Below are 24,859 nucleotides of genomic sequence, written 5' to 3'. Positions count from 1 at the left end.
TGAGCGGAGCTTCGAAGGTGTCTTCAATAGAGGTTTGAAGGATATGGAGGAGGTGGAGAGGATTTCTCAAGGTGAAAGCTAAGAAAATTACAAAGATAAAAGATGACTAATTTATATTGGAAAAATCCTATTTACAAAGGCTAAATTGACCCGCCAATCGCTTATTTTGAGCAAACGCTTCGTTTGGTGCGACTTTTGACGGATCAATTAGCTTCAAAAGATAACGGAATTATAATATGCATACCATTTTGGCCGTATTTGCCTAAATTGATCATAAAACGAGCCTAAACAACGAAAAGTAAATAAAACATTTCCAATTTCTAACTAACTCACACAAAAGCATTTAAATGCGACAATTGCTCGCTTATTAACTAAATAACGCTAAAAACCGTCCTAAAACCGTGCCCAAAGATAGGGTTTTTGACCCCTATCAAACCTCCTCGCACTTAAAACTTTACTTGTCCCCAAGTAAACTAAAAAACTAAACCCGTAATCACAAGCAAGCTAGAAAACCTCCCGGTTTGACTAGGTGCTTGACACAATTTCGAGCATCTGTAATTACATGCATTCGGAAATACAAAGTAGAGACACGATATCCAAAAGCCGCATTTCAATTATCACATGTCATATGTTTTAAGAAAAAGGACACATGTTCAATCAAACGAGCTTAAGGGGATAGCTAAGTAAAACACCTCACCATAGGTAGTTCACTCAATTCACACAATTTTGGTGGCTGAAGTGTTTACTCTCGGCTTATGTTCTTGCTTAGGATTACGTTGATTTTGCACGTTCATCCAAGTTCATCTACTATGTTATATGACTCCGATGATATCAAAAACAGCCTCGAATTGGGGTTGTAATGTGGTTAGAAGAGGGTTAAAGGTACAACAAGGGTTAATAGTTGTAGCACTAGAAAAACAAAGTTAAAATGGCTTTAGCAAATATGAAGTGACTGATCTTTTTATTCATTATTTTTTTCTTTTTTCTTGAGACGTTTTGATTTTAAGAACTGAGGAATGAAGTTCTCCTCTTTTGTTCGTCTCTTTTCTTTTCTTTTTCTGTTTCTTCTTTTTCTCTTTTTTTTCTTTTGGGATAGTGATGCTCATTCACAGATGCAATGAGCCTAGGATTCATAACATGGATCAGAGGCTAGACAGAATATAAAAGAAGAAAAATCCCTTTCAGGGAACCTGTCTACCAATGCAGACGTCTTCCTAGGACTTAAAGATGGAGCTTGAGCAATCCTCGGTGAGCGGAGCTTCGAAGGTGTCTTCAATAGAGGTTTGAAGGATATGGAGGAGGTGGAGAGGATTTCTCAAGGTGAAAGCTAAGAAAATTACAAAGATAAAAGATGACTAATTTATATTGGAAAAATCCTATTTACAAAGGCTAAATTGACCCGTCAATCGCTCATTTTGAGCAAACGCTTCGTTTGGTGCGACTTTCGACGGATCAATTAGCTTCAAAAGATAACGGAATTATAATATGCATGCCATTTTGGCCGTATTTGCCTAAATTGATCATAAAACGAGCCTAAACAACGAAAAGTAAATAAGACATTTCCAATTTCTAACTAACTCATACAAAAGCATTTAAATACGAGAATTGCTCGCTTATTAACTAAATAACGCTAAAAACCGTCCTAAAACCGTACCCAAAGATAGGGGTTTTTGACCCCTATCAAACCAGACTGCTCGACGAACTGGCCTATTTAGGCCAGCTCGTCGAGCAGGCCGGCCTTCCGCGGTTGTGGAGGAAGGCTGATCTTAGGGATAAGTGTACCCCGTCGTTATCAAGTAATAAATTTCTGGAAAAGTCCAGGTATCGTCCACAGGATTTATTTCTGCAAGTATCGAATTACTTGGTTTCAGGTGTTATCTAGGCTTAGGGGGGTTTGAGTTTGTTTTTCTTAAGTTAATCTACTCCTAGGTTGAATTATACTACTCCTAGCTAAGTTATCTGATTCTAACTAAGTTATTCTATGCCTAATTAAGTTACTCTACCCCTAATTAAGTTAAACTACTCCTAGGTGATCTTTTACCAATGTAATTATCCGAAGGAACATGAAGGGATACGATGATAATGAAAATAGATTGTTTAGACAACGGAATTAAAACCTAATCTAAGTCACTTGTGTCCGAGGCGATTAACCCTACCTATCCTCCTGAGGTCCCTAGTTCGTGATTCCCTTGTAAGGCCGAAACTAGCTCTAAGGCTCAGCAATTTGGGCTTAATCTTCTATAGGGTCGTCAATCCTATAGGCACTGACTAGGTCAGATTCAGCTCGCAATATGTGCCAACTTAATTTTGGGATTATCGAATGAGTTAAACCAATCAGACAAAGCGTAAGACAAAGATTGAAGCAATAAAACAATTGAAGAAACAAAACTATAATATATATCAAAGATGGAAAGCATTGTCACGAAGATACAATGAGCCTAGGATTCATAACATGGATCAGAGGCTAGACAGAATATAAAAGAAGAAAAATCCCTTTTAGGGAACCTGTCTACCAATGCAGGTGTCTTCCTAAGACTTAAGGATGGAGCTTGAGCAATCCTCGGTGAGCGGAGCTTCGAAGGTGTCTTCAATGGAGGTTTGAAGGATATGGAGGTGGTGGAGAGGATTTCTCAAGGTGAAAGCTAAGAAAATTACAAAGATAAAAGATGACTAATTTACATTGGAAAAATCCTATTTATAGGCGCGGCTCAGGCCCTTTTCTTGACCTATTTCGTGTCCTTATGCAGGTAGGAAGTCGTGGGGCCGGTCGTGGAGTCGTGGGGGCGGAATTGGTATTTTTGACCAATTCCGCCAGGTCTGCTCGCCGAGCAGGGCGAGCTGCTCGGCGAGCTGGCCTAAATAGCCCAGTTCGTCGAGCAGTCTTGCCCGGCACGCCTCTGCGCGGTCGCCGAGTGCCAAAAGTGTGTTTTTCGCCCGAACTTATCCCTGCGCATGCACAAAAACTCCAGATAGCATTAGTCCAAAGGCTAAATTGACCCGCCAATCGCTTATTTTGAGCAAACGCTTCGTTTGGTGCGACTTTTGACGGATCAATTAGCTTTAAAAGATAACGGAATTATAATATGCATGCCATTTTGGCCGTATTTGCCTAAATTGATCATAAAACGAGCCTAAACAACGAAAAGTAAATAAAACATTTCCAATTTCTAACTAACTCACACAAAAGCATTTAAATGCGAGAATTGCTCGCTTATTAACTAAATAACGCTAAAAACCGTCCTAAAACCGTGCCCAAAGATAGGGGTTTTTGACCCCTATCAACAAGCTTTATTGAGATCTGTGAAATCAATACACATGCGATATGATCCGCCCGCCTTTTTGACTTGGACCACATTCGCTAGCCATTGTGTATAAATTACCTCCTCAATGGCGTTCGCCTTCTTGAGTTTAGAAATCTCTTCTTCAATCACCTTCTGTCTCTCAAGACCATGATTTCTCCGTTTTTGTGCTATCGGGACCGCGTCCTCGGCGATATTGAGTTTATGAGTGATCACATCTGGACTAATTCCTGGGAGGATCTCATCTTTCCATGCGAAGACATCTTCCGACTCGAGGAGAACCTTTGTAATATCTGCCTTAATCTCATCTTTTAGCCCTCTTGCGATTCGTACCTGTTTTCCATTTGTCATAAGAAACATCTCTGTATCTCCCAGGGCCATTGTGACAAGTTCTTCCTCTTCATCATCCTTGGACTGCGGGCGAATCGTCAAAGATGCCGAATATGTCTCCTGAGCAACTCTTTGATTCCCTTTGACCATTATTCCCCCCATGGCAGTAGGGATGTACATGGTTAAATGGCGAATGGATATGAGAGCAGCTGCCTCGGAGATGAACGGCCGCCCCAAGATGACATTATAAGCCAACTGACCATCCATAATGGAGAACTCCAGATCTCCCTTCCAGACTTGATCTTCATCTGCCAACTCGCATTCCAACATTACCTGCCCTTTCGTCTGGATTGTGTGCCCTGTTACTCCCAGGATGTCTACAATGGTGGTCTCCACCTGGATAGGATCGATCTTGAGCTTGGCGAATGCCCCTCTTGTAATGATGTTGCATGAACTGCCAGTGTCGATCATTACTCTTTTCATTTCCCATCCTTCCACCATCATGGTGATGACCAGAGCATCTGCGTGCGGAGGAACCTCTGGGCCCACATCTGCGAAAGGGCGATTGAGCGACATCCTTTCGAGAGCAATGGTTTTTGGCTTTTTTAGCGCGTGTTGATATCCTAGTCGCCTGCTATGACGTTGATGACTCCTTTCGCCTTCTTTCTCGGATCATCTCTTGGTTTATCACCGTCGCCATTCTTGTTATCATTTTGGACGAACCGGTCCAACTTTCCCCTTTCGATAAGCCTTTCTATCTCCCTGGCCAACTCCCAGCATGCATCCGTCTCATGACCATTTCTCCGGTGGTACTTGCAATAATTTTTGGGATTTTCCCCCGTGTTGGTGTACTCCCCTCCCTTCGGTTCGGGGTATGAAATGCTCCGCTTGTGCTGGCTGTTCTCGATCCACATTAGCACTTCACTTTTGGAGGCATTTAACGGTGTAAACAACGGTATGTATGCAGATTTGTTTCTAGATCCTCTTCGCCTACCTCGGGATGATGAATCAAGGAGCTTTTCCTTGTCCCGTCGACGAGATTCGCCTTTGTCTCTCTTGGGTGGAGATATAAACTCTATGTAGATGTCATCAACCTCCATAAAGTCCTTGCACCTTTCTATTAGTTCCGCCATATTCCTCAGTTTGTTTCTGATTAAATCCTCTTGTAAGCTTTTACACGTTGTGTTTTTCACCAGCGCTTCTACTGCCATGGAGACATCTACATCAACAATGCGGATACACACTTTGTTGAAATTATCGACATACTCCCGAAGGGGTTCATTCTCTTTTTGTTTTAACTCAAAGAGCTTTCGCGATTTAACCACTGGAGGAATGCATCCGGCGAATTTCGCACAAAATTCTCGACTTAACTGATCCCAGCTGTCTATCGATCCTGGGGGTAGGGACTGGAACCAATCGTAAGCAGGACCCTTGAGCGTAGTGATGAACATCCGACATAGCACCGCCTCACTGGCTCGATTAAGGCCAAGCGACATGCGATACTTTCTGGCATGGGCCTCAGGATTATCCTCACCTGAATAGACTTGGATGTTAGGAATCTTAAAGTGCCGCTCGGTTTCCTCAACCTCGATCCACGCAGTGAAAGGCGAATCACGGTTGGCGAATGGGTTATGCCTGGCATTCTCTTCGTTCTGACGGCGTACCTCGGCTCTGATTTGCTCCTCCATAGTACGTCGATTCTCCCGAGGACGTCTTCTGCTTGGAGGTCTACTTTGAGAAGACGAAGAGCTGGAATCGGATGATGGGTCGGATGGTGACCTTCTACCACCTCCGCCCCGTCCGCCAGGAGGAGCTCGCCTATTTTCTTCTTGATTTGGTGGCGGATTTTGTCTATCCTGTCGTGGTAAGCCAGCTTGCTGCTCGTTTCTCCTTCGATCAAATGCTGGAGGAGATCTACCTCGTCGTGGTGATCTACGCCTAGGGCGAGAAGGGGATTGAGATCGCTCCTTTCCACGTGTTTTTTTACGCTTCTTTTGCCTACGACCCTCCTGACTGCCAATGGTGATCCCAGGGTTTGCGGTGTCCCTAGGAAGAGTCGAATCATTCCTTTGACTCCCTTCTGGTATCTCCGAAAACAGCCTTCGATTCAACGGCGGTTGGGTGTTGGCGAGCACTGGATTAACAACTGTGGAGTCCACCGGGTGAGAACGAAAAAACGACGAGTCATGAGCATTGGGTCCTATGAGAGTATTCTGCCATTGTGATGGCGTAGGAGCCGGATGGGAACGACGGAGGGTGAATGGAGGAATCGTCAAGTAAGACCTTAGCCGACTTTCCATGAAGGGTCCATGCTCTCTTCCGACGGATCCCGCACAAATTTCAATGAAGGATTCAGACGACATGCTCCATTCGCCATGCACGATTGGTGCATCAGGGTCAACGCGACCAGCGTTTGTAGTGACATTAGTTGATGGTGTTATGGATGGTGTTTCTGTTCCTGTGGAGGGATTAGACCCTCCGCTTGTCATGTTTAAAATGTGAACGAAATCCTTATTAGGTTAGGACTCCACCTTCACCGCACCAATTGATAACTAGGGATGGATTTCCGATCAACTCTCTTCCCTGTGGGGGCGTCGTTGGGTTCGACGGGGGGAAGCTCCGATGCCAAAGTTAGTATGGTAGAAGGAGAATAAACTATATTGACAAAGGTAGGGTTTAAGGAAGAGAGTGAGTGTGTACCTCAATAGCTAGGGGTGCAAGCTATTTATAGTCATGTGATCGTAACTCCCAGTAACCAGAAAGTCTCCATTAATGCCTCATTAATGGCAGTTACGGATCTCTCTTAACTGTGGTCGTTAGCTCATTAACGGTTCATTAATTGTCTTTGTTGGGAATCGGCTCGGGCGGGCGGATCGAGACGCGTAGGCAGATCTTGCGTAGGTTTAACTACAGATAGCGTGTGGCGGAATCTAGGAGATCCGCCACATAGATGACTTGCTTGATACGCCACTGCTTCTCCGGCGTTCCCAATACGCCGCCGTTTTGGTAAATATCCACTTTGATCCCATGGATAATATCTTGAAATCGCTCAATTCACAACCTAGAATGAAATTACCATAAGCTTGCCAATATATCAAATCTCCCCCACTTAGTATGAATTTAAGTCAATAAATCAAAGTGGCTTAAACGAGGTGTAACATTGGCTAAGGGTAAGGGTTGGAAAGGAAAGGAGAAAGGTGATGGATGAAAATGGAAATGACCAAAATGAAAATCAAGCAGACTTTTTTACAATGCTCATTAAACATTGAGCAGAAAAATTTCTTTCCTTTTCTACTTTCTTTTTTTTGTACTAAAAGTGCTTCTAACATAGAAGAGTTACCATTTTGCAATCTAATGTCCATTGAGACACCTTTGGAACCACAACCACATATAACCGAAGGACATATGCTAAATCCTTGTACTTTGATGAGCTTATGGTTAATTTGAATATGGAGATTGCTTAAAGCAGCAACTAAACACAAATTTATGAACAAATTTTAGTTTGGTAGAAAACTATATAGTTTTGTGTTCACAAATATCTAAACTTAATATTATTTCATTTGATATTAGATGAGTTCGTTCACAAATATAATAAATGAGTAATAGACGAACTATTTGTAAGCAGCTTGTTTATTTATTCACGAACTTTGCTTGTGAGCTTGTTTATGTACACAATTAAAAAATTATTTGCATGCAAACTTCACAAATATAATTAACGATTTACTCACAAACAATTCATGGTTAGATAATTTTCTTAATGAACCAAGTCCAAAGAGGATTTTGGGCTCGAAACAAGCTCGGCTTAAGCTCGTTGAGCAAGCCAAAGCTCGGCTCGGGCTCGACTCATTAATTTTATAGCAAGCTCGGCTCGGGCTCAAGCTCGTTAATTTTATAGCGAGCCGAGCTTGAACAAGCCAAAGCTCGGCTCGGCTCGATTACAGCCCTAACGGTTGTGTCATGGGGGCACAAAAACAGTCGAAAATTAATTCAACATGACTCAATTTACACATCTACGTTATAGGGGATAAGAGCAGTAAAACGTAATCAAAATAATAAAAAATTAAAACAAACTAATATATGTGCCTATGCCACAGAAACATAAATTAAATGTTATCTAAATTAATAAAAATTAAAACGTGCTAATTTATATGCATATGTCATAGAAACATATATTAAACATTATCTAAATCAATAAAAATTAAAACGAGTTAACTTATGCGCCTATGTCATAGAAACATAAATTAGACGTTGACCAAATTAATAAAAAAACTTAGACGAGTAAACTTGTAGTCCTATGTTGTAGAGATATGAATTAAACGTTACCCGAATACGAACTACGTTATGTGTCTATGTCATAGAAACATAAATTAAAAGTAAACATATAGATAAATCAGGATAAACAAAAGTAAAACTAATGCAAAAATCACATCTTTTAGTACTGATCTTCACCAACGAACTTAAAATCTCTATTTCGTAGACCTTTAAAATCAATCTGGTTTTTCGACGTCCAATCATACCGCAGTTTTGATTGGTAGCGGCTCTAAAAAATAATTAAAAAGATAGAAAAACTATTAACTAAAATTCAGCCTACGGCGTGCACGCCCGAAAAATCCGATTGCGACGGTTGGTGACTCTGTTGGGGAATGTCGAGCTAATTTAATATGTGATCTGTGTTAATTTGCTTGTTTGTTTATTTGATTTATTTCTTTTTGTGATATATACTATTATTATCAATATTTATCACATTATACATTCCATGTCATCACCCACACTATCACACGAACACTCAAAGGTCATGTTATGGTCTTACCCTTTTAAGGATTTTAGGTGAGGACAAAGTAGGTATGCCGCCATGGGAAACTTGGTTAGGCCCGTGAAGCATTTTCAACTCAAACCGCTTTCTCCTCATCTTTTGGTGTGAAAGATTTTACTAAACCCGGTTCGGGAGTTAGTAAAAAAAATGGTTTGAGAACTAAAGCAAATTTTCATACCCACCCGTTAGAATTAGATCAAAGCTACCAATAGTAATCACCCTCTTAGAAGAACGTTTAAGTGCCCACTCATGCATATATATTAGTAGAAATATGGAACAATATGGTCTTGCATAATATTTTGTCACACGCATGTTATCTCGTATGTACATATATATGCATAATCCCTTATTAAAATTAAAGATATAACAAACACAGTTCACCGAGAAAAATGGATCACCCGATGGGAACGCACCTATCGATACGATAACGAGCTACCACTAGATGTCATGATCAAGATTACCCGAACACTTTTAAACGATAGAGCCAAAGAAATGATCCAGACTCACCAAGCTATCCTACTTCATCACTACGGGGTACACAATGCCCCAATCAAATTTACAGTCTGACATCCTTCTTTCCCGCATTTGAATTGCTTTTATATAGCTACGGAAGACATACTAAGCTTCCTGCACGAAGCATATTCGCTATTGTGGTACCTCTCCCATGCAGGAAAAATGGGAGTTATTTTGGCCAAGGCATAGATAGTACACTGCATTCACTATTGGATCGAGAACGCATGGGTTGTCTCCTTTTTCAGTGACTGGTTGTTGAAGTTTGGAGACTACGAAGAATGGCTCGAGATCCTCCAGGTATCCCCAAATCTCCCACATGGTTCTTCGTCCTTGACATTAGGGGGAGGTTAGAAATGCGAGAGGACGAGATTCATGTCCTAAACCAACATGTAGTCCACTTGGAAAGTAGCTACCTATTTAACCTAATGCAAGACCTAATAAAGAATAGGCATGCTTGGTTGGAAGTTAAGCAAAAGTTGATGACATATAACAATTATCATGTGGATGACGTGCCTCCAGCCCTGTTAAACCCTTTAAACTACCATTTTGATGGTAGAGTTAAACTTCGCTCCCTGTTCTCCCATTGGACACGATAAATGCACAAAGATATGCGGGTACTCATTACTACACTACCCTACTAGTTGTGGTCGACTTGGGACCAATCCACGATGAGGATATTCCGCAGCATGACCAACCAATAAAGGAAGAGGTGGAATCTCGTTTGACTATGATAGTGAAGAAGTGAATGAGGAAGGAAAATCCCAATCCGAAGATGATACCGAGGAAAAGGCCGAAGACGATGATATGGGAGACGAAGAGATAGTACTTTAGAATCTACTAACCAGGAACCAATGGAAATGGGTAATGATAGGCAGCCTTCCGGAGTTGGAATTGATCTGAATTATGGGCTTTTAGTTGCTCCGATAAGCCAAGCAGTATCGGGTCAAATAATGCCAGAACTTGACATAGAGCGCCATGATCAGCTACCTGAGGATATCGAGGAATTCCTCAACAATGATATGATGATCAGAGGACTTCAGGATGCCCTGGAGGCAGATTGGTAGTGTTCTCCGAGTTGGGTGAAGATGGAAAAAAAGGGAGTACAGGTATAATTTTCAAAGGGGAAATTTTGAAGATAGTCGTCTATCATTTCGTTCTAGTAAATGTGTATAATAGTAGATATTCTGTAAAGTAAAGGTTGAATTAAACTAATACTTCTCAGGATCATTTCGTTCAATTGTATTTCCATTTAGGTCTCTTTTTGAAGATAGGATTTTTTAAAATGAAACAACGGGTTATGAGTCCGATAAAAAAAGGGCAACGAAAAAAAGAAAGAAAAAAAGGCCACCACCCTTGTTTCGTTCAGATGAACGCATATGACAAGTCAAATATTTTGTAAGGTAACTTTTGAAGGAAAATGACACGTCTTTGTATCAATTTCACTCAAACATTATCAATTAAGGCCTACTACCGCTGGGGTAAAACATAAGAAGGATCAGTTTAGATGAGGTGAAGGATGAAGGGTCGTTTTTTGTTCTAGTATGTACTCCCCTTTTTTGTCGTCTTCACCCAACTCGGTGAACACTACCAATCTGCCTCCAGGGCATCCTAAAGGCCTCCGATCATCATATCATAGTTGAGGAATTCATTGATATCCTCAGGTGGCTGATCATTGTGCTCTATGTCAAGTTCTGACATTACTTGCCCTGATACTGATTGGCTTACCGGAGCAACTAAAGACCCAGAATTCAGATCAATTCCAACTCCTGAAGGCTGCCTATCTAGGGGTGAGCAAAACCGAACCGAAAACCGAAAAAACCAAACCGAACCAAACCGAACCAATCCTAACCATTCTTAGTTTGGTTTGGTTTGGTTTCTGATTTTTAAGGATTTCGGTTTTCGGTTTGGTTCGGTTAAAAACCGAACAAACCGAAATCCATTTAATTAATAGCACGTGTGGTGTGTGTGTGTGTGATATTTCTTTCTTTTCCCTATCTATCTCTAAATCGATTGATCGACAGAAACAAACAACCCACCACCACACCACATTCTCTCTCACTCACCCTTCAAAAAACCCTAACCGCCTCCGCCTCAACTCCCTCCTACCGCCGGCGCCGCGAAATCTTTTCACCATCGCCACTGATCCGACTCTACTACTCTATCTTGGTATGTCTCTCTTGTTGTTATTAATTTTGATTTTAGTAGGTCAAAATTCACACAATTAAATTATAAGATGAGCCTTAGCTAGCTTGTTAATTCTTTGAATGTACCGAGTGGCAGAGCTTGAAAGTTCATAATAATAATAATATTAAAAAGATGATTATCTACATAGTTGATATGGTTTAGTCCCAGATTCAAAAGTGGTTATTCATCACATAGTTTGTCTGGGAACCTGGGATTGAAAGGCTGAATTGTGACTACTAGATCATCTTTATTGTTTGTCAATTTCTGCTATTAAAAGCTCTATTGCAGATATTTAAGAGCTCTAAAGTGTGGTATATTTAGAATTTGAAGTGAATTGATTTTTCTTAGGCAACCAGTTATGGGCAAAATTCTTTTTGTATCATGGGCATTTTGTTTTGGAGTTGTTCAAAGATGTTCCAACCTAATCTATGTTGTTGTTATTCTTCTGTTTACTCCAAACCGAAATATGTGTAAGTGCATAGGTTGTTTCCCCTTTGGTGGTAGTAAAACGTTTTTGAATGTCGGGTTTAGAATGTTCAGCTTGGAAGACTTATTTTAATTATTTTGTAATTTATTATTGTGTGAAATTATTTTTCTATTGAATTTTACTAGACTATTGTTATGTGATTTGAAATTTCACGAATTTGTATCGGTAATATTTTTTTGTGGACTTATAGAATAATTATTAAGTTTTTTTTAAAACAAAAATAATTAGGTTTTAATCCAAACCGAATCAGACCAAACCGAAATAATTTCGATTTTAACCGAACCTAACCGAATTTTGTATGGTTTGGTTTGGTTTTGAAAATAGCCCCTTGTTAGGTTCGGTTTTTGTTCGGTTCGGTTCGGTTTTTTAACCGAACCGGACCATGCTCACCCCTATGCCTATCATTACCTATTTCCATTAGTTCCTAATTAGTAGATTCTGAAGATATTATCTCTTGGTCTCCCATATCCTCGTCTTCGGCCTCTTCCTCGCTATCATCTTCGGATTGGGATTCTCCTTCCTCATTCGCTTCTTCATTATCATAGTCAAACGGGATTCCCCCTCTTCTTTATTGGTTGGTCATGTTGCGGCATATCCTCATCGTGGATTGGTCTCAAGTCGACCACAACCAGTAGGGTAGCGTAGTAATGAGTAGCCGCATACCTTTGTGTGTTTATCGTGTCCAATGGGAGGACACAAGAGCGAAGTTTAACTCTACCATCAAAATGGTAGTTTAAAGGGTTTAACAAGGCTGGGGCACGTCATCCACGTGATAATTGTTATATGTCATCAGCTTTTGCTTAACTTCCAACTAAGCATGTCTATTCTTGATTGGGTCTTGCATTAGGTCAAATAGGTAGCTGCTTTCCAAGTGGACTACATGTTGGTTTAGGACATAAATCTCGTCCTCTCGCATTTCTAACTGCTCCCTGATGTCAAAGACGAAGAACCGTGTATGAGATTTGGGGATACCTGGAGGATCTCGAGTCACTCTACGTAGTCCCCAAACTTCAACAGCCAGTCACTGAAAAAGGAGACAGCCCATGGGTTCTCGATCCAATAGTGAATGCAGTGTATTATCTATGCCTTGTCCAAAATAACTCTCATTTTTCCTGCATGGGGGAGGTACCACAATAGCGAATAGGCTTCGTGCAGGAAGCCTAATATATCTTTTGTAGCTATATATAAGCAATTCAAATGCGGAAAAGAATGATGTCAGGTTGTAAACTTGATTGGGGCATTGTGTACCCCGTAGTGCTGAAGTAGGATAGCTTGGTGAGTCCGAATCATTTCTTTGGCTCTATCGTTTAAAACTGTTCGGGTAATGTTTGATTATGACATCTGGAGGTAGCTCGTTGTCGATAGGTGTGTTCCCATTGGGTGATCCATTTTTCCTGGTGAACTATGTTTGTTATATCTTTAATTTTAATAAAGGAGTATGCATATGTACATACGAGATGACATGTGTGTGACAAAATATTATGCAAGACTGTTGTCGTCTACTTTTACCGTACTGCTTAGTCGTGTTTTCGTCCTTTTGTGTGTGTTTATAATTTTAGTGTTAATTTCATTTAATTTCACAAATTCACACACTATCACTTGTTTTTTTATTAAATTTCATAAGTTTTTTAGCACAATTCTTACACTTTCACACACCCCACAAGTTGACAAATTGCTCTTGTGAGTTACAGGACGAAAATAGGGATGTATTCCGAGCGAAAATGGCACAAGTGAGCATTTTTAATAGGTCTCGACGAGACCTTTATAGGTCTCGGTGAGACCTTGTTGAAGAAGGAATGGAACTAAAAGTTCCAGGAGTTGGTCTCCGTGGGACCTCCCCATTTCGCACAAAAAGTAGTTGAAAAATGGTGCAAGTTTGGGCCTACAAGCATAGGTCTCGGTGATGCCTGTAATTTCCAGCAAGTTGCAAGTAGACGACTCCTCTTCTCAAAGCTCACTGATACCCTTCCTTAAATGGACTTCTCAAGAACATTAAATGCACAAATCACTATTTTTGGAGGCTTCTAATCATCAAATTCAGATTATCAACTAGATTTGAGCAACATTTAGCCTATAAATAGACATGAGATGTATGAGGAAAAACCATTCCATTGTAGCCAAGGTTTGGGCATTTGTTAATTGCTTTTCTTTTAGCTTATTTCTGTGGTTTTTGTTACTCTAAGTACAATTTCTAGCTTCAGAGTTCATTTCCTTTGGTTTTGTAAGTTGATTTCATAGTTAAAGTAAAAGTTCGTTCATCTTTGTTTTTCATCTTCTACTTTCAATGAGTTTCACTTTATTTCATTTAATTTTAGTTGCTTTTTTCCCAATGACCATGAACTAATTCTTCCCAACTAAGGATGAGGGGAATCTTTCTAATATCTTGAGTTAAGCTAGAAGTCTATTAGGTAAACACCCGAAAAGAATTTGTGTTAAAGAACTAAGAACGTGAACTTAATCTGCATTTCAGTTAATCACTTTTTACTCACCATAGTAACAATAGGTTAACGAAAAAACTCATTTCTTAGACTCGATAGCAAATCGATGTGGTTTCTAGCACTCTATTGCTAGGGTTTCTCATTGAGCTTAAAACTTTCTTGTCATGTTTATGTGTAACCATTGATCCGATTAGGTAAATAGGAGTGAAGAATAAAAACGATGTGAACCAAGGTCTTGTCACCGAGTTCATTCAGAAATCACCATCTCTAAATCATGTGTTCTTCTACAGTGTTTTATCTTAATAGATTTCATTTGACTCAAACTTAGGTAGTGAACCTGAACCTATAGTGTTTTACCCAATAGTTTTGACAACAAAAGTTTTCGTTGCAATTCACAAACCCATCATCTTAATTCAATCGTTTAGACTTCAGAAACATGTAGATAACTAATGCTTGTACAGAATCTCTGTGGGACACTTTGTACGAAAGGGTGCACTTTCTCTGGAAGCACGCAATACATTTTTTGCGCATCAAGTTTTTGGCGCCGTTGTCATGGATTCTAGTTGCAACATTAGCGACAATCAAGTTTGACGTTCTAGACATTTTTTCAAAATTTTTATGCTAACGCATAGCCAATCTTGGCCTGTTTTAGTTTTTGACCCAGAAATCGAGCGTACATACCAAAGGAATCGGCGTGAAGGAAGAAATGTTGCCATGGACAAGAACGGTGAAAGGACAATAATGGATATGCTCACTCCAAACCTTCTTGTGGTTACATCTATCATTGTAAAACCGACCATAAATGCACATAACTTTGAGATCAACCCGGCAATGATTCAACTCATTCAAAATGTCGAGCAATTCGGAGGAGACGCTAGAGAAGAACCAAACGCTTTAAAGTCTGAGGAGGTTGATAGGGACATTTTATCCTCATCTTTTAGGATAATTTATAGTTTATTCTTGAGCCAAATAATTAAGTTTCGTGTTTAATTTCACGTATATTTCAATAAATCAACGAGAAGTAATAAAACATGTACTTTTAGTTATTTTGAATCTCGTTTCGTTACAAAAGACTTCCTACTTATATAAGCAACAATATAAATTAATATAAGTTATGCAAGTAACTAACCTCAACTGGCGCCCGAATTTAGAATATTTAACGTTAGAAACTACAAAATAAAAAAAATGCATTAAATTCACCTAACAAGAAATACAATACTATATTTCTTTGTATGATTATTATTTTTATCAACACATTAAATTCTCAGGTTCTATTCCCACTAAATGCTCATATATTGAGGAACCTCAATTATGGTTGAGCTCAAACAAGGATTGCCTCTTGACTGTAAAAACCGGACGAGGATACATGTTGTTCACACCAAAAAGGAAAAACGAAAATCTAGAGCGTCCTACATTCTTTCAAGAAAATAGTAAGAAATGAATAGCTGAATTATGATGCTTAATCAAGACAAGTCTAATCTACTCATTTTGGAACTGTAATTAGGAGAACATTCAAGGAAAACTATACATAGGAACAAACCCAATAAATGATTGGGAATAGCAACGGAAAGGTTGTTATTTGATGCTTTGTAAACTAGCAAAAAAAAACCTGAGTTGAGTCTATCAAATGTTATTTACTGTATGTGCCTGAGTTTTCTTCACTGCCAGAGGCAACACATAAAGCCTTCCAGATAGGGGCAAGCATCTTAACAGGAGGACGCAATTCCTGGATATTGAATCTCGTTTAGTAAATAGTAAAAGGTATGGAGTTCCTATATTTTGTAGATGTGCAAAATTTGTAATTTTAACCTGATAAGGTACGTTTTGGGTAAATCGCATTGACGGTCACTGAAACTTTGAATTTGTTTCAGAAAGTTCGTTGAACTTCATTTTCTTCCAGTGAAATCATTGAACTCACATTTGATTTCAATAAAGTTATTCCGGCCAATTTGTGTATAAAACTTGCTGGTAACGTTGATGTGGCATAAAAGACAGTTCACTATTTGCCAACTAAGCATCACGTCGAACAATAATGTGATTTTTAAATATTTTTTGTGGTTTAGGAAGTGTATGTGGTGCACAAGTGAATGCCGTAAAAGTCAGACATAACCTGCATGACGCTTAGTTAGCATATAGTCAATTATTTTTTTATGATATGTTTCAATTCCAGTGAGTTTTTGCAAATTGGCCGGAATGACTTTGTTGAAATCACATGTGAGTCCAGTGATTTATTGAAAGAAAGAGTTCAGTGACCTTTGTGAAACACATCCCATATTTCAATGACTCGTTCATTTACCCCATACACTTCCAACTATCCAAATTTTCAAAATCAGCACATTCTTCAGGCATTTTTCAGAATTTAACTTACAGATGTGCAAAATTGTGTACCTTAAAAACCAACATAAGATCAGCTTCCTCGCGCAAAATGAAAGACATGCTCCAGTAACAAGTAACAGAAGTTACACATTCTACCAGCAAAGGTTTAAGAATCTTGTCTATTGGAACAAACCGGCGAACAATCCTTCCACTGCATAGAAAATAGTGATAATGTGTAGCAGTGCAGGATTAAGGAAAGTGACATTAAAATATCTACAGATTACTAGTAACCATCACTAGTTGAAAGTTGAAACATGCGTTTGGTTAATTTTGCTTTGACAACATTGGCAATGTTAGGGGTTAATTACACTAATGGTCTTTCAACTATCAGAAATGGAATGAAATTGCCATAACTCTTTATTTTGTAATGGGAAACCCCTTGCTGTTTGACTTTTATTTCTTTTTGACCGAAAATTAGCAAACTCATTTGCCAGACGAGTCACGTGGGTTTCAAGGCAACCCTTTTGAACCACGAGAAAAAAAAAATTAAAAAAAAAAACATCAAAAATCAAATTATTTTCCTGTATCCCTAATCCTCATGTCAAAAGAGTAGTGACTCGAAACCCACATCCGACAAATGGGTTCATTGGTTTTCGGTCAAAACAACAACATAAGAAACAAAGTCAAATAGCATGGGATTTCTCGTTAAGAATTTAAGGGTTATGGCAATTTTGTTCCATGTCTAATGCTCGATCCGTTAACTCCACGCAACAAATGGAGGAGAATGGTGAAAGGTCCAGTTCAGTTCCTTCCTTTGATCAGCTTCAACTTGGATCTCATGATATTAAAATTATACAAAACGACCTCTAATTAGTACTGCCAACTTAAGACATAACAAGAAACTCTTCTCCTTTCAGCACAATTCTTACCATTTAGTCATTAACTGTGAGCTTCTGAAATTAGGTGTATTATCAAGGGAAAAGTTTGAAAAAAAAAAAAAAAAAAGTCTTGTGGTTTGGCACTTACTATGAATTATTTTTGTGACAAAATTATACATGTGGTTTTCGATGTAAGAAAAAAAAAATTGTAAAACCCTTAAAGGCGGAGCACAATTTTGTCCAATTGCTTTTCTCTACCTAGGTATTTTATTTACTATTTCTGCAGATAACTTGTGCTCACTTCAAGTCACCATTTGCACTGGAAATTTCTGCCAATTGAGAGCATACAATGAGTTTTATATTGGATTTTATTCTGAAATTTCCCTTTTATCTACCTAAAAATATAAACCGAGCAACCTCCCTCTCCTTGTCAGTGTAATTGACAGATCCCATTAACAGAACCAGTGGCACATATAATTGATACAGCTATACATCACATAATTTCATCCCAGTGTAAGATCACAAATTTTTACAAGATGGTATTTGACGTATCTGTGGAAAAGCAGAGGAAGATTAAAAAAAAAAGGTTATACCTTCTATAATGTGTTTCAAGTTGGACTCCAAAAGCTGGCATTATGATGACAGACTCTGAGTTCATTCATAAAACTAGGTAAATAATGAAAGCACATTCTTTCTGACAATAAAAGAACACATTTCATACAAGCTATCAAGGTATACATTCCAAACTTAAAGATGGAACAATGCTTTATAATAGTACGAACGCTCACCTTTTACAACAGGCTTCCAGAACATCGATTTGATGATGATTGCACTAAAAAGAAGACTCCAAAGGATGCTGATAGACACATCCTGTTTATTCACAGCCACTATGTCAGTTAATTGCATATATGACTCTACTATTGAAGCAAACTAGTGAATGTCATCAACTGAAGTCAAATGCAAGGTAGAATGTATTAAGAAATCATGAGAATGACTATAAACAATTGAAAGCCATGCTGGAAAGCTCGTGCAGCTTACAAAGTATTAAGATATGTATAAAAGGAAGCATACTGATGACAAAAGCTCAGTTTCATATACAACAAAGGCGAGGTATAATATGCTAAGAAAGAATTGCAATAAATGATTAAAAACGAGTTATCAACTTCTTCAAAGCTGGAAAGCTTATGCAATTTTAGAAAGTGTAAAGCTATGCACAAAAAGCATCATACTAATAGAAGCTCAATTTCATATACAACAAAGATATAGCAAAAAAATGAACCTAGCACCACATGGTTATTTGAAAAATTTAAATACCTTGACTAAAAAGAAGCATGAAGCATTTACTAAAAGTGCAAAGGCTGTCAAGCATAAGAATAAACCCCTTGCTTTACTTGTCTGAACTAGAATATGGTGAACATCAACGGCTTCAGCATTGAATTCATGGATATAAGTGTATCTCCGATCAGCAATGGAGAACTCAACCATTTATTATAACTGCAAATTTAGATCATAGTATTTAGAGATTTTTTTCAAAGAAGCTCCCTTCTTGCCGTTTTGCAGTAACACATCCACCCTGCATACACCCATATATCAATTAGACAAGGTATGACACTCCAGATACTCAGAAAAAGGATATATCCATACAACAACAACAACAACAAAGCCTTAGTCCCGAAATGATTCGGGGCCGGCTAACATGAACCATCATATAAAACCGTGAAATCAAGTCGTGTCAGCGACACAAATTCGCTCCCTCCACTCCATGTTAAAGAAAAAATTAATAAATAACAATACAAAACTGATAATGAAAGTTAAGGTTGAACCATGTTAAGAAACCAAATACATTACAGAGGGCACAACAAAACATAAACTACGCCCAAATTATAGCAAAACTGAGTAACGATAATCAAGGAACTGAGAGTATTGAACAAAAATGAAGCTTCAAATGCTAGTTTTCCCAACTCACATGCATTCGAATTAGTTAAAAGGCAATAAGTGCTGAAAGCTCAAGTGATCTACAATTACTCGACAAGAAAACTATAATTCCCAAAGAAAATTTAGTACAGTTTCACCAGATTCGATTTGATGGGAAACCAATTCATTTTGAACTTTTATAAGAACAAACAAAAACAACAGGACGATAAAAGAACTTGAGAAAGACTGAGAATCCTTGGATCTAATTATGTTGTATGGTACTGAAATCTGCCACAGAAAACTAGAATTCTAAAATGGGCAAGTGGAGTGGAGATATAAACCTGAGAGGCGCCGGCGAGGTCTGTGGTACAGAGGTGATGCAGAGAGTTTCTTCAATGGCTTCGATTTACGAGCATCACCGTTAACGTCTAGTGGCTCTGGCGAGGTCTGTGGTACAGAGGTGATACAGAGAGTGTTGTGGTTCTGCTAGCGGCGCCGGCGCCGGCGAGATCTAGTGTACGGCGAGTTTGAGAGAAATTGAGAAGAGAGTTGGCGGCGTAGATGAAGGGCATACCTATTATGCAAAACTTTTCAAAAAAAAAAAAGAAAACTATTATGCAAAAAGCATCTTGAGGTCCCTCCTTATTTTGATTTTGTCGAATTGAGCCTCTACTTTTTTATTTCATTATTTTAAGTATCTACTAACTTTTTTATTTATTATGATGATTAGCATAGTTAGCTTCTTTTCTTTTTTTTTTTCATAAGTGTATCCACCGCCAACAGCAATGACTATTCACTTTTGCAGATGGTTTGCACCACTATGGGTGGGACTGCTGGCCACGGAAATTCTTTCCATTCCCAACGAGCATAGTTAGCTTTTAGGGAGAAGTGTGAAAATAGCCTCAAAATTTTTTATTTTTTTTCGAAAATAGTTAATTTAAGCTCATGTAATTTTCAATCTTGACATTTATCAAATGACGCAATTAAAGAACTCACTAATAAAAATTGTCTTATCATATGATTATATCATTAACCTCTCATACTTTAACTTACACTAGAAATCTGGATTCGTATATAATATTTATTGCCAATCACGAAACAATCCTAAACTTTCACTCCAACTAGCAGATTCATCAAATCTATCAATTTCTACTTTATAAGTACAATGACGCGACGTCTTCATAATTTAAACCCTTTAATTACATCATTTGATAAACGTTAAAAATGAAATTGTACTGTTTTATAAGTTGATCTTAAGCTAGTTATTCTCCAAAAACTTTGAAACTACTTGGGTACATTATTCATAGCTTTTAATATAAAAATAGTTAACAAAACGTTTAGGTTAAAAAGTTTGTATTTTAGCAGTTTTAAAATGAATTTTTTATATATGTTATATGAATATAGAGAAACGGTAGAAATCTTATTTCCAAATGTAAAACATACAATTTGAGACACATATGAGTAACACTCTGTTAAGTAAATTAAATATTCACGATTAACTAATTTGGTAAGTAAATACTTAATATAACAAAAAAAAATATTGAAATAAAAAATTATGGACTCAATTTACCAAATTAAAATGATTAGAGGTCCCGTAATGCTTTTATCTAATGACAATTATCTATGTTGAACGTATGACAATTAGTAAATCTTTTTAAGTGGCCGCAATAAGAGAAAAATTATCGCTAGAATGAAAAGACTTAAAAAATTACCTTAAACATAAGCAAAAAAAAAAAAAAAAAAAAAATTGTGGAGGGCTTTATTGTCAAACTCCGAATTAAGGAAGACAATAGAAGCACAATGAAGAAAATCTCCAACATGATCGGTCAGTTTGTGGTTGGGGCCAACATAATTCAGTGGAAAATGCTACAACTCCGACAAGATTAAAAGACAAGTCATCTGACCGCAGACTGTCAAAGAGGATCAAGTCAAATAATGTTACTGTTGTATTCTAAAAATAATAGTTATGGAAAACTTTTGTTAAATAAATGAATAGTTCATTTGAGATTATTTAATTCATTAAATATAGTAACCGACTATATAAAGGCATTTTATCTTTTAATCCATAAAAGAAATCCAAAGTTTATAATCATAACATAAAGTGTTCATACAAGATAAAGTGAGACTATACTTTATGGAACTAATTAAATGATAATAAACTTAAGCATCCCAAGTCAATCATTATATTACGGGATTGATTTTTACCGTCGTTGAGACTCGTATGTAACAGTGTCTCTTGTTTGTGAAACATGGAGCTCCTCTTACAAGCTCTAGATATGGAGATATCTAGGCAGTTACATGGATGATATGAAAATATGCATATCACATCATCCATTTAATAAACTTCAATTTATTAAACTATCTAACTCCAATGGTTAAACTCTATAATCACTCAATCATAATTGAATCATCAATCACAAAAGATCCACCAATTAATTAAACATATTATATTATTTTAAAAATAATATATATATATATATATATATATATATATAATCAAAAGTTCAATGTGGTTGATAAATCATCGTCCGGAAACTGGCAAGCTAGCCTGCGACGTCGATGCAGGAGTGTTCAAAGAGGAAGGATGCTGTGTGTATACCGCGCACGGAGCATTGGACTTGAACGGGTTGTACGAGCCTATAATTGCAGAAGTCGTTGCGATAAAGGAAGCTCTTTTATGGTTGAAGGCCGAAGCACTTGGAGACGTGGAAGTAAGGTCAGATTGTCTATCGGTAGTTCTGGCAATAAATAGTTCAGCAGTTCATTTATCTTATTTATGTGATGTAGTCTCCGATTGCATCTCTTTACTTGGAGCATTAGTTAATGTTTCTATTTTGTTTGTTAATTGATCAGCGAATTCTGCAGCTCACAACTTAGCAAGGGGCTGTAGTTTCAAAGACTGTTCGAGGAGGTTGGGCTAGCCTTCCTCCGTTTCTTTCGATTATTCTTTCTTCAGACATTCTTTAATAAAGTTATTCTTTGATTAAAAAAAATGTGATTGATAAATACTCAATATATTAAACTCACTTTAATGAGAGAGCCTAACAGGGCCGTCCCTGGGCATGGGCAGGAGGGGCGCCTGCCCAGGACCCAAGGAATGGAGGGGCCCAAAAATAATTATTTTCCAAACAAAATAATAATATATAGAAATTAAATTTTAAAAGATGCAACAGTTATAGAAATAATCTTAGACCTAAACATTCACAACAAACATCTAGGCACAAGGGAAGGAAGGGCCATAAATATAATTTTTATAAAAAAAATACATAAATTAAAATCTCAAAAGATGTCATTACAATAAATATAATTCATAGGCCTAAACCGTCACAATACTTAAGTTTATGAGTACATTTTTTTGTAATAATTTTTCGCATGCTGATGCATATGATAGTTTTTTCAGAAATAAAAGTCTTGCAAATGTTTTGGCCAAAATTATTAATGTTAGCATTTGACATTCTTGAGTTTGTCAAAGCAGCTGATTGTTATCCAAATATTTCAACTCCGTTTCAAATCCTCTTAACTATGTCCGTGAACGTTGTATTTGTTAAAAGAATTTTTTCAGAATTAAAATTATTTAAAAACTATTTGAGATCATTAACGTCTCAAGAAAGATTAAATGGTTTAGCAATTTTATATATTAAAAAATATATATTAGAGAATATTCATGTAGACACCATTTTTAGTGATTCTGCATTTAGAAATGCTTGTAGATAATGTTTTGCATGAGTAATTGAGTTTTTAATGCTAAACAAAATAAAAATGTGTCATTTTTAAGTAATATTTCTTTTAAGTGATTGAGTTTTTATTAGATCACTTGTTAAGTGTAATAAAAATGTGTCATTTTTAAGTAATATTCTTTTACATAATCAATTTTTTCACTTTATTTTTTACTTGTACTCGGGGCCCTCATTTAGTACTTTGCCCCTAGGCCTCCAGAATCTCAGGATCGGCCCTGGAGCTTAATAAATGAGTATAATATGTGATTTATTATACTTCATTGGAAATGTTCTTAGTAACTTTATTAATTAAAACATCTTAAATATTTTTTCCGTAACTACTAAATCAAAATAACAAATTATTAAACTTTGAATCAAATTAAAAAAAGAGATTGTTGGATAATATAATAAATTGTTTTAATTTTTATTTATTGTTAATATGATTAAGTTATGAAAATGATTTTCTTACCATTTGGCAATCAAATCCGAAGATCATGAGTTATCAAATCTAAATCTAAACGTTGCAATGTGTCTTTCCATATACATGGTTTAGCTTAAGTTGAAAAAGGGAAAATGTATGCAAAATCATTAAAAAAAAAGCTAAAACATCATTTACCTCTTCAACTTATTTAAAAAAACCTAATTGACCTTCTGAACTTACATAGTATTTTATTAACTTTTAAATTTACTTAAAATATCATGATTAAGTCTCTAAATCTATAAAAAAACGCCTTAAAAATATATAAAATAAAAAGTTAATTTATTTTAAAGACTTAAAATTATGAATTAGACTTTTATTTTTTAAGCTTTGAATATTTTTATGAATTTAGACAAATTGCAATGTATGTCACTTTAAACAGGTCCAATGAGCAAATTGATCACTGTAAGCAAGTCCATGAGTTAATAGATTATTTTAAACAAATTCAGGTGACCAATAGATTATTTTAAGTAAGTTGGGGAAACTAACGAGACACCATATAAGTTTAGGAAGTCATTCAACCTTTTTGAACAAATTCATCGGGATTTAATGTATTAAGCAAAAAAAAAAACATTTACTTCTTGTCATTTTCTTAAAGTTCAATTTGTAATTAACAATCTTGAGTTATTTCATTTCGGTCTTGAAAGTTTCATTTTGGTCTTGGTTCGATATTAATTTTTATTCCGGTGATAATTTTTATACACATTTTATCAATTGCAGCTAAATCTATATTAAGGAAACTAATAATATCAATCACTGATTATTCCATCCTTCTACTTTCGGTCGTCAAAAAAATTAACAAAACTATATAATTTTCAATTAATTTTTTGTATTTTCAGATTTATAATATTTTTTTCCGATGTTCTTCTCAGTTTTGTTGTCTTTTTAAATTAATATTGGTCACATGTTAAAAATGATGGAGGATAAGAGCGGGGATGAAAGTAGGGCATAATTGGGGTGGAAAACAAAGAAGAATTCATGAAATTGAAAGACAGCTTACAACTTTCATCGTACTGTGCTCTCCAAAGAGCAACTCTTCTCAAAATCTCAAAAGGTGCTGAGTTGGAATCCTATTCTAATTCTAACTAAGGATTCTTGGGGTTCCGGATGATCCAGCTACAGGAAAACCAGGAACGGAGAGCTTCCCCCCCCCTTTCCGCCCACTCTTTGGTCTTAAGAATGCTGGTACTTAGGTGTTGTTTGATAAAATTGAAAATTAAATGTTGAAAAAATAAGTACTGAATTTTAAGTGTTGAAATTTCTAAGTGCTGAAAATATTAAATGATATAACATTTACAAAAATATTGGTTTATAATGTTTAACTTAAAATGTTAAGTCAAACATTTTAATTTATCAAAATAAACGATTTTTTAACTAATTGATTAATTTAAGTGGTGGAGAAATAATTATTATTAAACATACTTAAATTAAATAAATACTTAACATTTTAATTTAGGGATAATTACTAATCTGACCCAATCAAGGACCCCAAT

The 24,859-nt window shown here is 36.8% G+C and overlaps 1 protein-coding gene across 4 annotated transcripts in view; it reads right to left on the bottom strand.

Annotated features, from left to right (window-relative positions):
* Positions 1 to 19,753, bottom strand: part of LOC136202779 (uncharacterized) — a 29,374-nt gene extending 9,621 nt beyond the window's left edge. For 2 of the 4 annotated variants that reach the window (XR_010674577.1, XM_065993650.1), the window contains exons 1-6: positions 19,514 to 19,753; positions 18,573 to 18,831; positions 18,047 to 18,128; positions 17,852 to 17,906; positions 16,453 to 16,591; positions 15,194 to 15,233 (exon numbers count right to left, since the gene is read on the bottom strand). Coding sequence is in view for 3 of the 4 variants with exons in the window: in XM_065993650.1 (XP_065849722.1) it covers positions 15,195 to 15,233; positions 16,453 to 16,591; positions 17,852 to 17,906; positions 18,047 to 18,128; positions 18,573 to 18,743 (486 nt within the window). In the remaining variant the exon portion in view is untranslated. Of the gene's footprint in view, positions 1 to 2,374; positions 2,947 to 15,193; positions 15,234 to 15,495; positions 15,791 to 16,452; positions 16,592 to 17,851; positions 17,907 to 18,046; positions 18,129 to 18,572; positions 18,832 to 19,513 lie in introns of those variants that run through there. The other 2 variants (XM_065993651.1, XM_065993649.1) reach the window with 2 other exon arrangements.
* Between the last annotated feature and the right edge of the window lie 5,106 nt (positions 19,754 to 24,859).

Source organism: Euphorbia lathyris, chromosome 8, assembly GCF_963576675.1.
Source record: "Euphorbia lathyris chromosome 8, ddEupLath1.1, whole genome shotgun sequence".
In the NCBI taxonomy this organism is placed as follows: Eukaryota; Viridiplantae; Streptophyta; class Magnoliopsida; order Malpighiales; family Euphorbiaceae; genus Euphorbia; species Euphorbia lathyris.
Note: the sequence above shows the minus strand (reverse complement) of the source record. Positions and strands in the feature narration are given on the sequence as shown.